General features: G+C 31.2%; 1 protein-coding gene across 1 annotated transcript; it reads right to left on the bottom strand.

Annotated features, from left to right (window-relative positions):
* Positions 1-12,663: 12,663 nt before the first annotated feature.
* Positions 12,664-13,155, bottom strand: LOC119666346 (leucine-rich repeat extensin-like protein 5). The gene has a single exon (XM_038075629.1). It carries the CDS (start codon positions 13,153-13,155, stop codon positions 12,664-12,666), a length of 492 nt encoding a protein of 163 aa, XP_037931557.1.
* Positions 13,156-15,806: the final 2,651 nt, after the last annotated feature.

The following is a 15,806-nucleotide window of genomic DNA, read 5'->3' as shown; positions in this document are numbered from 1 at the left end:
AATTTTCTTTTACATCCAGGAAACGATCACCTACTCAACAGTAGATATAAAATATGATAATCGAATATCTGAAATCAAAAATTGAGGTGATATGTGATTGTGTGAGAATTACTGTTTTTATTATTTTATATGTAAGTTCAGCCAGAAAAATATTCTTTAAGGAGTACGAGGGCTGCTATAAACATTTCTGGCCTAATAATGAAAATGCGAATGGATTTTTCTAGTCTTTGAAGACCCACACGTTCGACTGTTGTTTTGTTTCGGGCTCATACGCATAGATCCATGATTCATTACCTGTGACGATCTTATAAACGTTGAAACCGCAAACGTACTTTTTTAACAATTCTTTGCACCAATCGACATGAGCCTTTTTTTGAGCGATTGTCAAATTGTGCGGTATCCAACGAGAACAAACCAGGCCAGGTGTATATGCAATATCAAATGTATGGTGGTGGGAGAAATGCCTAAGGATGCCTCTATCTCACGGTATGTCACATGACGTTCTTGCATGTTTTTAGACGAACTTCACGGAATTCGTCGTTGAGCGAGCGTCGACCACGATTGAATTCGTTAAGCCAGTTTTTCACAACGCTATAGAATAGCGCTTCATCGCCATACAAAGGTTTAAGTTCATCAATGCACTCTTGTTGTGATAATCCACGTGTTAATTGAATTTTTTGGCCGAGATGAATTTTCCAAGTCTCTGTAAATAAAGCAATTCACAATTAAATGACAACACGTTCTAAGTGATGTTATGCTAAAAAATGTCAACCTTTCCAATGAAAATGTCAGATAGCACCTGGCAACACTTAGTGTTGCCTAGACCCGAAATATATAAAGCAGCCCTCGTAGCGCATTTGTATACATCATTAGTTGCCTTTGAGGTTTGAAATCTTTGCTTGATTTTTATTAAGCAATGCATTATACACGTATTCATATTACTTAACTACTTAGAAGTAATTGCTTATTCATACATAAAATCAGTCCACACAAAAAAAAAGCAATCTTTATAAATATTATTATACGTGTTTGTGCTTATGTGTATATATAGATTATATATATATCAAGCTAATCATTACAAAAAACTAAGTTAAAGGATTTGCAAAGCAGACATTGATTTAAACATGCATGCATTAATGTAAACACTTACTCTTCCTCGAATCCTTGAGAATGAAACTGGTAAATGCTTTTTGGGTGAAGCATTTTGGCTCTTATATTTTGTCAACTTCCTTTCCAATTTGAGTACAAAACTTGAACACCGAAAAATTCGTTGCATTTTTAGGAGGGACTTAAGATGTTGCAATAACGTTTCTTCCATTATTTGCCAATTTTTTGGGAATTTTATATTTCATATACGAAAAACAAGAAAGCTAAAATCGTAGTGTCTTTAAAGCATAGGATTTTCACTTATTTGAATTTATTTACTGCAGGCGACTTTGCAAATGCAAGCGCTTCTTGCTTGAGTTCATAATGTTTTCAATATAAGGACACTCAAACAGCCCATAAATAATCTCTCAACTAATACCATTTTCATATTAAGTCATATGCGACATATCCTTAAAAAGCACTCACATCCTAACAGTTATTTATATGTACAAGGATCTGAACCTATAAGGATCAGATTTTTTCCTCAGCTACCAACGCACCCTCGAAAATCACTGAAATTATATTAATGGACTTAAAGTATGTTGGAACTATAGCTCTTTAAAAATATGGCGATGGCACCCTAACCACCTAGAGCAGAGCATGAAGAATTACTCATTATACATTCAGTGGGGAAACATATTTGCTATATGAGGGACGTACTAAATATGTATGTGGAGCCAATTTATTTAGTATTATTAAGTAATTAATTGTTGTGTTGTTTATTGAAATTGTCACCACATGCTTTCTCTCTTAGTTCGAACCAACGGTAATATGTTTATAAACTAATTCGATTTTGAGAAACGGTATTATAAGATTATAATTTTAACTTTAAGATTAAAATGTAAATAATTGGACATTATTAATAAAGAAGCTCTCAACGAGTACAAGTACATTTCTTATGTTATATTATAATAAAATCCATAACCATAATTGTCGTACTATAGGAACAGGTTGGTCACACATGTAATTAAACAGGCTACTTTTAGTATAATGGAATACTTGCTCCGGCATGAAAATATGCGTGCTGATTGCGGTAATATTTAATTATACAAAGAAGTCTATAATTTGACTCAAATCATCAACCACCTTTCAATATTTTTTTGGGATTAACGATGTTTTGGGCTAAGTGACCAAGTAGCCTCAAAGGCCAGACAGTTTAAACTTATGTTTCGTATTTACTTAGGTTCAGAGTACGCTATTATAATTGTTGGTGCTTCAACTCGGAATTAAATATTGCTAGTTACGATGCATTGGAACTTCTATGGAAGACTTACGCTAATCGTTGTTTCTGGGTATTATCCTTGTTAAGCCATTTGGTCTTCTAAGATGAGAAGAACCTATAAGTCAAAATACGTTGTCTCTGCCGGGTCGGTTGTGAAACTGCATGAAAGCAGTTTCATCTGTAGTCTCGAACAAAGGTAATAAGAGTAATTAATAAATTCTATCTCAATTCCTCCACAAACCACTTTGTCAAAATTAGTCACTTTGAAGCATCGGTGCAATAACACAGTGGCCAGTTAGTACTCTACTAAATACACAAACTAGAGATTAACTATAAACAAAAAGGTTTTTCGTTTTATACCAATCTAATCTAGACTATATAATGTGGCAACCACAGAATCTTTATGTTCATTTCACAAGCTATTTGACATTGCTTCATGCTCCTAAGTATTTCAAACATCGAAATTTGTATGGATGAATCGGTTTTATTTTTGTGCAGTTCGGTACCTCTTCTGGTCAGTTCATCTGATAACTTATTTTCATAAAATTAACCTTATGTTGTTCGATGTTCATCGGAGAGGTACGACATTTCGCCACATTACTGGATAACACCCTCTTAGATTTGATTATTTTCATGCTTGCTTTAATGTCTACAATAATTTTGATATTCAGAAAAGGATATGGGTAAGTCAAAAAGGAATTATATATTCGACTTTTAAAACTTTTTTAGTAAGTCTAGTATGATGGAAAGGAAAATAGTTTTCCCTTTTCATCATAATTTACACTCACATAGTTCGCATTTTTGGAAATAAATTTCTCTGTTTTAATCGAAAAGAACAACCCAGATGTAATTTTCAATGATCTTTAGATGTAACTAAATCAATTCGTTAGAAATAATTTAAGATAAAATGTAATAAAATATGAACAAATTTCTTAATTTATTTAATTCTTCTGATTAAAAATCAAACAGTTGTAGTCCTCATTATATAAAGAAATTTACTCGAAACATTTTATCCTTTTCGAGAAGACTATTTCAGTAGTTAAATTTGTTTATTATTACTTAGGTGTAGTACTGATACATCTGTATAACATAATATATGTATATATTTACTTAATTAAAATATTTTAGTATGTATATTCTATTACTACTAGTAGAATACTAGCTTTTCTAGAATTTACTAACTTTTTTGGCCACATTTTTTTCACAATTTTTTGCTTACTACCTATTTCCTTATATATTTTAAATTTACTTTTTAAATAAATAACTTGGTTTTTATATAATTGTTTTTTATTTCTAAAAAAATTTTTTAACAATAATTCAACTTCCGGCTTGGCTTTATGCGAAGTGGTACATAAACTACCTTCGCTGTAGGTCATTCCATATATATATGCTATATGAAATCCTTTAACTCCTAGGAGGTCATTCCACAGTTAGTTAGAAAAAACTTCAATGCAAAGCAATTGTTGTCAGGATCAAATACATTAAATATAGGATGGATGATAATGAATTAGTGTTCAAAATAATAATTTTGAAAATGTTTACCAAAATGACTACATTTCACAACACTACACTGAAAAGTACAATACTTGCAATTATGTTAAAGTTCACTTAAATGAAATTGAAACGAATTTTTTTTGGATTTTGTAATTTTCCTACTCAAATGTTGCACTAAAATTATTTACAAAAGACCAAAATAAGGGCAGCAAGAAAATAACAGAAATGAACATTAAAAAATATGCCCATGGAAGTGCCTTTGTTGTGTTGCTCCTTTACCAATTGCATCCATAATCCTGCACTTTTAATGCTGAAATATTAAATGCATAAGTTTAAATACTTCAGCATGAAAATAAAGACGTCGACATAAAGTTTTGGTTAAGCGAGTGGGCATACTTCAGAAATGAAAAGTTAAAAATTGTTAACGAAAAGTTAAGTGGCCTCGGCTAAATGACCTCACAACGAGCCCAAGCTCAGTCAGGCACTGAGTACACACTAAATGGTAACAACAATACCGGCTACGGTGAATACGGCCCTCTATTCATAAGGCCTTCATTCTGTATTGCATTGCAATTGCATTTGTTCACAGACTGCAGAACGGTTGGCTAGGAAAATGATTGCCTTGGAAATTTTCTTTCTTTAATTTAGAGCAGCAATTTTCCGCATTTAAATAAAAGTTTGCTTTAAAATTTAATTAGTTTACGAATTGATAACTCTTGGTTATTGTTGGTTGAAAAAAAATATGGCATTAGACGTTAGAATATTAATATTTACTCACTGAGTATTCCTCAGCTAACAACTGAGAAGGCCAAGAAAGGTCGACACAAAAAAATAATAATATCATCATCTTCAGGAAAGCTTGATGTACAAATTTCGTGGTCAAGCACAATGTAAACTAACGTTTACTTAAAAAAACTAAAGGAATATATCCTCATCGTCGCATTTAGAAAATTAGTCAAATCCAGCTTTTTTAAAGCAGTGCGTTATCGTATGACTATATAAATCAATATATCAATCCATAAGTGTAATATCTTGCTTTTTGTTTGGTTCTATACGCTTTAGCACTTCCTTTACGAATCTGTTGCGATAGTTACACGATAGTTAAATTTTGAATTACTCTCTTATGAATCAGTTACAATATAGAGCTACAATATATCAGTTACAATATAATGCCAGCGACTGGCATTTGCTCAAAGAATCAACATAAGAAACAAATAATTAAACATTTGGTTTGGAAAAAGGGACTTCCCCTACCATCAAAACGGAGTCGTACTTAATACAAAAGTTCGACTTATAGAATACACTTTCCCACATTTCTATTCCTGGCACGTGACAATATTTTTATTCGAGTTATAGAGAAATTCGAGTTTCAGAAGTTCGAGATATGAAAATTAGACTGTTTATATACAAATATAATCTCATTTAAAAGTGATTAAAACTCACATAAATTGAATACAATTAAACACTTAGTTTATGTTTGTAAATATAGTATTAAAAATCCAATAAAAATTAAAAATTTATTTAAATAATTTAAACACAAACATATTTTTAGTGCAATTATCTTCAAAAAAGCATTAAGTGATATCTCTGACAAAATTTTCAACGTTTAATTTTAATATATCATGAAAATTATTGACAAGCTGTTTTTCCAGGAATAAAATATTAAGTGAAATAGTATCTAAAACAGAGTTTTTGTTAATGGAGGCACACATGACATTCGTCATAAGCAATCATTTATCACATATGCACTAGAGTGCCGCACTCACACATAATTCACAGTAACTTCCAGCAAAAAAAGATATTTTATGGAAACAGCAGCATCCTTCGAGCAGCAGACAATCGATGATATTTCAGGAAAGTTGATGGTAAATCTCAGCGGATACATAAGCGTTAAGCTTAACAGTTGCGAAGTTGGCGCGAGTGTCCGAAGTGCGATAAGGAACTGGAGGCGTGCCAAAATTGTCAACAAGACTGACAATTTGATTGCCATAAACAATTTATGATTTAGTGCAGCACAGAAGTTGTGCTAACATTTCGGAAACGCAGAAATTAATTTTCACATATTTTCCGCTTTTTTTCTTGCTTAGTTTTTGCTGTGATGGCTTCTCAGCATTCGTTGGGATTGACAGTTGTGATGTGAAGTAAATTGCAAATTTTCTTCCTGCCCCGAAAATTACCATATGTATTTAGATATTTTTAGTTATAATGATATTTCTTTACGTTTTCGGCCCCATTATACATCACTTCATGTATAACTTTAATTACTTTAGAGATTCAGAATCTCTGAGTAAGATATTTGCATTGAAATTGAAGTACCGCAAGGAGTGAAAAGAAAAATTTAAAAATTCTTTTGATGATGAATTATTCCATCTGTAGAATATTTCCAATTTACTATGAAAACAAGAGTTTACTGAAGAACTTTTTGTTGAAATCAGACTCAATTAGAGTTGAGATATTTCCAAGGAATAAAATGCTGATGATCTTGTAGCATGAGTATGTAACTTTTATTAATTGTGTAACTTCTTAATAATTGTATTAATAATAATAATTGTATTCATTAATCGTTGTGGGAAATGCTTAGTTTACATAAAAAGATTACTTAAGGCATTGTTGATATTAAAACTTTCTTCAAAGTCACCGCTGCTTTAAACTACAGCGTAAGCATTAACATAATGAGCCAATTGCTAGTCTATTATGCCCAACTTGAGCCATCCATGACTGGTCCGTCTTTGGCTTTAACACATCGAAATTTAAGTCATAGGTTAACCAATAAAACAACAACTTTTTGGCAAAAGTCGACTTCATATATAATCAATTTCAAGTGTAATAATACCAGCGTTTCTTCAACACTTCCATACCTATTTTGTGTAATGATCTGGTAGCCGTAAAGTATGCAGTAATCATAAAGTATAAAGTAATCATTGGAGCCAAATATCTTTCCCTGAAATAATTTTTTAAAATCTGCGCGCAGGTAGCCATCCCTGTTGGCCGAACCTGGTTTATGCAAGAAATAAGAAACAGTTCGAAGTGTGGATTGTGTGATTTGACCTTAGTAGGAAGCAATTTGTGGCACAGTGCATTGTATTGGAAAAAAGGAAGTTTATTTTTATCATGTGGAGGCGTTGCCTCGCGATATCTTTCTTAAAATGCGCAATTTGGGCCACGTAGTGATTTTTATTAATGATCTGGCCTTTTTCAATATAGTCGATTGGCAGTTGTTGTGACCAACTGTCAGGAAAATGGATGGTAAATGTAGCGACCACTGCAAAAAGAACTTATTAACAGACAAAGAATCGGCAAAATGCGCCGATACGTTCCTTCAAAAAGTTTCAAGATAACAGCTCACTCCTCACAAACTTCAACAATTTTGTGGACTTTTTTGATATTTTCCGGCGTTGCCATCCTTTTCGGTAAGCCGAGCGTCCGCTATTGTCCGCCAGTTGTAGTTAACAAACCACTTTCTACCATTAGAACAGAGAGTGAACAGAGTCCGAGTAGTACTTATCTTGCGGTCATGATATTTTTTTCCTATCAAAAAGGAATAATAAATCGATTCATGGAATTGTTTTGAAACCGTTGTTCTAAAAATATGAATAATGGCGTCACTAAATGTGAATCTGGGAATTATTCAAATGTCATGGTATTATTTAAGAGTTGCCACTATTTAAAAACTATATAGATTTTTTATTAATGGCACTGTCAGTATATTTAATATATAAATATTTAAGCAACAGAAATAATAATAATACCATATAAGGTCACTAAACTATATGCTTCGAAAATAAAATATTTTTTGAATTTAGGAATGATACTACATTAGTGTCTAGATTTTTCCAAGGTTTCCTAACTTAATATGAATGAATGTCTTTTAGCAATAATTGTATATTTTGTACAAACATTAATATATCAATCCATTATCAAGTAAAGTCTACCAAGACAATAATTCCACAATTACCTTTAAAGATTACATAAATATTCCACAGCGATTCATTTTCACATCATCGCCGATTTAATGTTAATTTTATTATAAAATTCACAGTTATTACCTCACCAGATAATTCGATTTTATGGTGAAAATCAGTTTACTTATTGTCGGCTTAATGATGCGAAATGAAATTTAATTATTAAATTTGGAAAACTCTTTAATCGCTTTTACCTCACTCCACACACAAATTAAACTTAAAGTCAACATTTGAAGTAATACACAGCAAAACAACAACAACAACACAGAACAACAACAACAACAACAACAACAACAGCAATAGTAAGAAGAATACGACGAACAGAAAAAGTTTAAATGTAGCACCGGAAATGGAAGTATCACTGCTTAAAAGCAAATTACTTTCAATTGCTCAAAAATAAGAGCAAAGAAAACTTTTAAAATATTTATTATTACAGCACAACAACAAAAACAACTGCAACAACAACAGTAATTGGCAAAGGAGCAAAAACAAGCCACACACACTAAGTCACACATAAACACACAATATTAAATCGAATAATTAACTGGAAAGTCAAAAATTGGCATAACAAAATTTTCACACCAACAATTTTTAGTCAAAATAAGAAGCCAGCGGCGACGTCGGCGCACAATCACCATACAGCCACATTATACGATATTAGCAACAGAAAAGTACCCGTAAACCTTCTTGTAATGTACAAAAGTGCGCTAACAGCGAAGAAGCGCAGACAACAACGAAGTTAACAGCGAAGTCAACTGCAGCAGTAGCTGGCAAAGTAAATGCAACTCTGGTTATTAAAATTACCATCACTTTTTGAGGAATAAAGTTGGGCGACGCGTTTATTAGGCGTAAATTATTTTGGCATCAATGCTGATTTATGCTGCTCTGTTTGCGTTTGTATGTGTATGTGGAAGTGTTTGCATATTAAATATTTTATGACTTAATATTGGTAATAAAATTATAATAATTATTAATGCTGAGTGCTTGCAAAACTTTTGTCAATACTAAAAAAATAAGTGAAGGCCCTCTTCAGCACAGATGAAGACAAAGTCATGTTAGTTATCAGGAAACGGAATTGAAAATGTTCCTTTTGCATCCTAACACTGCTTTTTGCTTAATTAGTGTAAACTTTGAGTGAAGCTGCGCTTAATTTTTATTTAAGTGGCATGGTCTTTGCACGAGTACCACTACAACAGCTGTCATCCAACCTGGAGCGGGTCCCATTTCTTATTATATCGGCCACTTATTTTGTCATTTGTCTTGCTATTCCAATGCCAATTGTATTTATGAATTCTTATGTTAAAATTTGGAATTTCTTTTAAAAACAATAATATTTTCATTATTCATCATTGTCAGGCAATGGATGTACAATTATTTACTCTGTCTTTTGTTATTCTGAGCCGCTGCTAAGAATTTCTGCGCCACTTGAAAGGAAAAACTCACTTTCACTTAAGAAACGCGAAGCGTTAAGGTTTATATTCAAAATTATAATTAATTATTTTTGGTTAAAAAAAAATGAATGCGCAAATGGTATTTGGCAGGCAGTATGAGGACTTTGGCTTCAGTAATTACTATATACGCTTTTCAAATATATAAAAGAATTCAACTATATATATGTATGTATATGTATAATATTATGATAAATTACTAAAACTGTCAATATTGCGTTAATTTACTATATATCATCACATTTCAGGTTATACCAGCTGCGACCCATTCTTCTAATGTATGGTTTCATCCATACAAACTCTTTACTGTATCTCACTCACTTCTGTAATCTATCGGCGACTAAATTGACTAAATGATTTTCAGCAGCTTTGCTGTCGTCCAACTTCTTAACATTTAACATTGTGGAGATCCAAATAAATGGTAGTCAGATGCTATAGGATCCGATCGGACTTCAAAATTCGGTCATTTCGATTGATTACGATACATTAAAGGATTATGTGACCTTGTGGTGACATTCTATTATCCAATTCTGGTCATTTTGCCTTAAGTTTTTTATTTAAGATGTCGAGGTGTAAGCATTAGTTGACCTAAATAACCATTGGAACCAGTTAGAACAGTTCATAACAGACAGTTCTCTTCCAATTCCACCATATACTAAACATAATCTTATTTATTATCGATTCAAGCTTTAAAGTAGGGAAAGAATCATCGGCTTTTAACCATTATCGCTTGCATGGGATATTATCGTATTCAATCCAATTTTAATCCGCATTTCATCAGTATTTTATTCGATCAATCAAATTTCTTGCGGTAATTTATATAATATCCAAATGTCGAATGCTATTTTTAAATCTATTCACTATCTTTCGATAGCTTGCGAATCGGTCTTATCGGTATTTATTCACAAAAATATGCGGATACTTTCTATATTTATTATTAACTATATTATACAAAGTTACTGCTTACATTTGAAATAAAGACAGGTCGGTATTGAGATTTACGTTAAAAGAAATAGATATACCAAATTGGGACAAATTCCATCTTGAAGTAATTTTTGATTTCATGTTTATGATATAATATAAGAACTAGATTATCAGATTGAACTTTAGTCCAAATTGTGTATGTGTTGAGACGAGTATTAAGCGCGGTGCAGACTATCATACTGGTGTGTCATACGAGTTGCGCTCTCTCTTGCTCAAATTTCTTCTAGCGACCGAATTTGAACAGGTATGACACACAAGAGTAGGCAAAATTTTTGAAGAGTGCTTTTGCGGGTAATGTTGTGAAAATTTGTGTGTTTAAAATAAAATTTTAAAATTGAAAAAATTGATAGTTAACGTATAGGTTGTGCTTTGCTTATAATTGATTATAATTTTGTATATTTTATATATGCCGCGTTTTTTTTTGCGATCTTTATATTCACAGCTTTGGACATCCCACAAACAGCGATTACTTTTATTAACATTCGATGAAAGCATCTAAAAATGCTTTATCTGCATCCATATTCATATTTTTTTTTAGGTTTATTTTTTTTTAGGTATTAATTTTTCATAAATAGATCATACAAATAATGTATATATATATATACATAAGAATGTATATATCTTCATTGTTTTTCAAGAAATTTGATCATTTCCATATTTTTGTTAGTTAAAGGTTATTAACATTTAAAATTCTTTTATTTTAATGACTTTTTAATGACATTAATGCATACGCGTTGTGTATGATAGTCTGTCACCCCTAACGATTCATACGTCATACAAGAGCATTTTTGCCTTGCAAATTTATTGTAAGCAGGTGGAATATGTAGAATTATAATATAAATTTAATATGTTTTTTATTATTTTATTATTAATGTATTTATTATTATTATATTTATTATTATTAAAATTACACTTATAAATTTGTGTTAAATATTTAATTGTATCTTAGTTAAAAAAAATATAAATTTTTACATAAAATTCTTATAAAAAATTAAAATACAATTAAATATTTTATGTAATATATTAAATATTTTGTTTAATTTATTAAATATTTTATTTTATTTTATTTTAATTTATAAACGATGATTATAAGTAAAATTTTTTTTAAAAAAACATCTAAATATAAACATCGTTAAATTTATGATCTAAGCCCAGTAATAAAAAAACATATTGAAAATTGGTCGTAATAACAATTAATTAATAACCCAAATTTAAGATATAATACTTTGTATTCTAAATATGCTTTTCTTTGTTAAAACTTGTTATTAAAATAAAAGAATTTTAAATGTTAATAACCTTTAACTAACAAAAATATGGAAATGATCAAATTTCTTGAAAAACAATGAAGATATATACATTCTTATGTATATATATATATATATACATTATTTGTATGATCTATTTATGAAAAATTTCTTAAGAAACTTTACAGGTAGTGAATGAAATTAACTACAGTCCTTTACTGATCTTTTCAGTAAATAAACCTAAAAAAAATATGAATATGGATGCAGATAAAGCATTAAGATAAAAGCATAAAGCATTAGATGCTTTCATCGAATGTTAACAAAAGTAATCGCTGTTTGTGGGATGTACAAAGCTGTGAATATAAAGATCGCAAAAAAAAAAAACGCGGCATATATAAAATATACAAAATTATAATCAATTATAAGCAAAGCACAACCTATACGTTAACTATCAATTTTTTCAATTTTAAAATTTTATTTTAAACACAAATTTTCACAGCATTACCCGCAAAAGCACTCTTCAAAAATTTTGCCTACTCTTGTGTGTCATACCTGTTCAAATTCGGTCGCTAGAAGAAATTTGAGCAAGAGAGAGCGCAACTCGTATGACACACCAGTATGATAGTCTGCACCGCGCTTTATAGAGGTTATAAAAGTATTCTCTATTGTGGACCTACATTTTGCAATATTTATTTGTGATATATCCTTTAAAGTATTTTGTTATGCCTTGTTCAGATAACTAGTCTAAAGCCAGGAGGTCACATCCGCTGCTCGAATTTTATATTTGTTAATTAAAACTTTTAGTATACCTACTATGCCATATTTATATAGATACATACATGAAGTATATGAGTAATATACTTGAGATTAGAATTGACTGACTAAAAATTCGAAGACAAACAGATCGTTTCAGATTAAATATTCAAAAACCTGAATCTTTATATTGTGTAGAACTCCTAATTATGAATAATATTTGCATTCTGATAATTGATCTGTGAATTGAAAATACATGCGTTTTGAATTTGCAATAACAGTTTATATTCTTATAACATAAATTAACGAAAAAAATTCGAACAAACAATAAAATAAACAATCAAATCTATAGAAAACCATCGAGTTTTACATATTCATATTAGTGCCGCCTGGATATGAAGTTTTTGTACTTAATGACTTCTGAAACGATACTTGCGTATGGTCCTGTAATGATAACCATCGTTGGTGACCTCATGAGCTGGAGCTGGTGGCAGATATTCAGGAGCCGGTTGAGCAGGTGCAGCGTGTGGTGCTGGTGGTAGATATTCTGGTGCTGGTGCTGGAGCTGGAGCTTCATAATGCTGTTCTGGTGGCAAATATGTTTGTTGAGGTGCAATCGGTGCTGGAGCTGGTGGTAGATATTGTTCTTGTGGAGGTGATGGAGGTAAATATTGTTGCTGAGGAGGTGCAGGTGGTAAATATTGTTGCTTCGGTGGTGAAGGAGGAATATATTGCTTTTGTGGCTGAGGAGGTGGTAAATATTGTGGTTGTGGTGCTGCTGGTGGTAGGTATGAGCTTGAAAGATGTGAAACATCTGCGGCAACGAAACCAATAAATGCTAAAAGTACTAGTGTGTATTTCTGGAAATTAAAGTAGAAATCATTTTCAAAATTTGTGGACATTGTATAATACACAAATAACAAAAAAAAAACTTAGTTGAATGCCTACCATGTTGATTTGTTTATATTAAAATACAAATAGTTCGAAAGCAGTTTTGTGTATGTTGTGCTTCCAAAAACGTAAACCACTTTTATATCATTTTTAACTTCATTTCAAAGATAAATTTAACAACATTGAAGAAAAAATTAAATATATAATTTAAGTCTAAAAATAAGCACCTTTGACCTCCGTTCATAGCAAACCAATAATAGATATAATAGCAGACTAATTGTTTCCAAAACAAGACTCTTGTGTTGTCATATTAAAATATAATAACTTTTTTCTATTTTGTTTCAAAAATCCATTAATCAACAACCAAAAGAAAAATAGATGATAATTTTTCTTTTCGGTTGGTTTTTTCATTTTAATCTATACACGGTCATTATTCATATGAACTACGAATGGCAGCAGAATCGTCAACATCATCATCATCATCGTCGTCACAATCATCACCATCTAAGTCGTCATCACCTTTAACTTCAACACCCAATTTGGGTTGTCTTCCTTCTCAGTTGCTTTCAAAATTAGTTCTCGCACAAATCGCCTCAAGGGGCAGAAAAGAGGAGCATACAAATGGATTTTTTTGTGATAATTGTTGACTGGCCTAGTCTACACACCTCTTCACTCAGCGATATTGCAGGCAGTGCACTTCTGTATCGCTTTAACAAACCAACAATCCAGCCGGTTACTTAGGTCTTTTGTTTTTGGATACTCCAAAGGTCCAATGAGGCCTTAAGCGGTTGTTTCGTATTTTGACAAATGAGTTTGTACCAAATCACGCATGTCTTCATCTTGTTGGTTTCGTGCACAACTGACCTAGGTTTGCGTTCAGATACAGCAATTCCATTCAACAATTAAAGTCGCATTAATTATGCTCAGGTCAATCACTGACAGCGGCAGCAGCACAACAACAACAGCAGCACAAACGCGTAACAAATTTTTCATGATTAATTATTTTATCTATTTTTTTATTAGCAATTTATTCGTATTCATTGTATGCAAATTTTGTTTTTAAGTGTTTATTAAATTTTTATGCGAAATTAATTTTATGTTAATTATCTGCCGTCATGTGCATTTGACATTTCCATTTCGTTGTCGGTTAGTAGCATTTTTTAAATTCAATGCAAACTTAATAAAAAAAAAAGAAAAAATTTTATTACGCTAATGTAACTACACAATCCACTACTTTTAGCGAACAGATAAATATAAATTCTATAAATAATATGTGATTTACCCTGCTATTTTTTATTACATTCCTATAAATTGTGTAAGAGCATGTGCCCAATTACTGGATTTAAGTATTTCTGCTCTTGTTAGGATGAGTAAGTGCCTAGACTTTTTTCTAAATAGTATCTAGTCTTTGGTATCGGCCATATTAAACATATGTCTTCATATGTCCAAGAACTTTCGTTTCTTACTATAAACATAATGCTTCAGTATTAGTTTACAGGTATTCTAATATAGCTTCCCTTTACATTTAGAGGAAGAAAAGTACCGTATCTGTCCAATTCATCAGCTTTATAGTTTCCTTCAATGTCTTTGTTGTCTGGAGTCCTTAGAAAGCGCAGTTTAAAAATGGTGCAGATTTCATTTTAAACCGCCAGTCCATCCTAAGTAACCTTTGATCTTAGTGTTAAGTAATTTGATGACTATCTGATTGCATAGGAATATAATTCTTGTAGTTTAAGATATGTTTACTTATGTAAACATAAAACAGTTACTTCTTTAATTACTAGGTATCTGCTTGCTAAACACAACAGTAGTCTGATTGGCGGACTAGCAGTTCCAATATTCTTCTCTTTTAACTCTTTTTCTTCTGAATAGTCTGAAATCTTTTCTACAGAAGTTCAATTTTACTATTTTAGTCTAGAAGTGTCTAATGGAGTGGTCAATATCTTATATATGATTACGATTGTCGGTAATTCTACAGTGCCATACTTTTTAGTCTTAGCGCGAATCCCGCAGCCACTTACTTTCATTCCTGATCTAATGCAACTAATGCAGCATTTCAACTATGCTTTACTTCTTAAAGACTTAGAGAAACATTTAAGCGATTTACTTAGGCTAGTTCTTAAGGCACTGGCGTTGTAAAATACGACTGTTTTTTGGATCTTTTTTAGAAGCCTCAAATATGTGAGTTTCAATATGAATGACTACTATTATACCGAACAACAAAATAAATATAGAAGGTAAAAGTCAATATATTTTTGAATTTAGTCTCTATCTTACAAGTTTTTTTTGCAAGTGTATAAAGCAACGTTCGCCTTCGTCACTCTACCGATAGTTAGAGTTAATGAATCTTGAGAGTATAGTGCATCGAAATAAATTATTTTAAAAAATATTTCTTCATATTTCGGAACTTGAAAAAGCATAAGATATTTTCTCTGGAAGACTCTATTATAGAATAATAATCGTACATATTTAGGATCCAAACCCTAATATTGTTTTACATAGACGAAATATATGATAACTATGTGAGGAATTAGATTTAGGATCACTGTATTATAAAAATGATATTGAATATTACATTTTCATCCTAAGCACTTTATTTTCTGAAACTATTGTTGTGAAACAACTTAAGTTTGTCATAAACTAAGTATAGCTAGCAAAATTG

This window comes from Teleopsis dalmanni, chromosome 1 (genome assembly GCF_002237135.1).
Source record: "Teleopsis dalmanni isolate 2A chromosome 1, ASM223713v2, whole genome shotgun sequence".
Taxonomy (NCBI): domain Eukaryota; kingdom Metazoa; phylum Arthropoda; class Insecta; order Diptera; family Diopsidae; genus Teleopsis; species Teleopsis dalmanni.
This window is presented reverse-complemented; position numbering and strand designations above follow the sequence as displayed.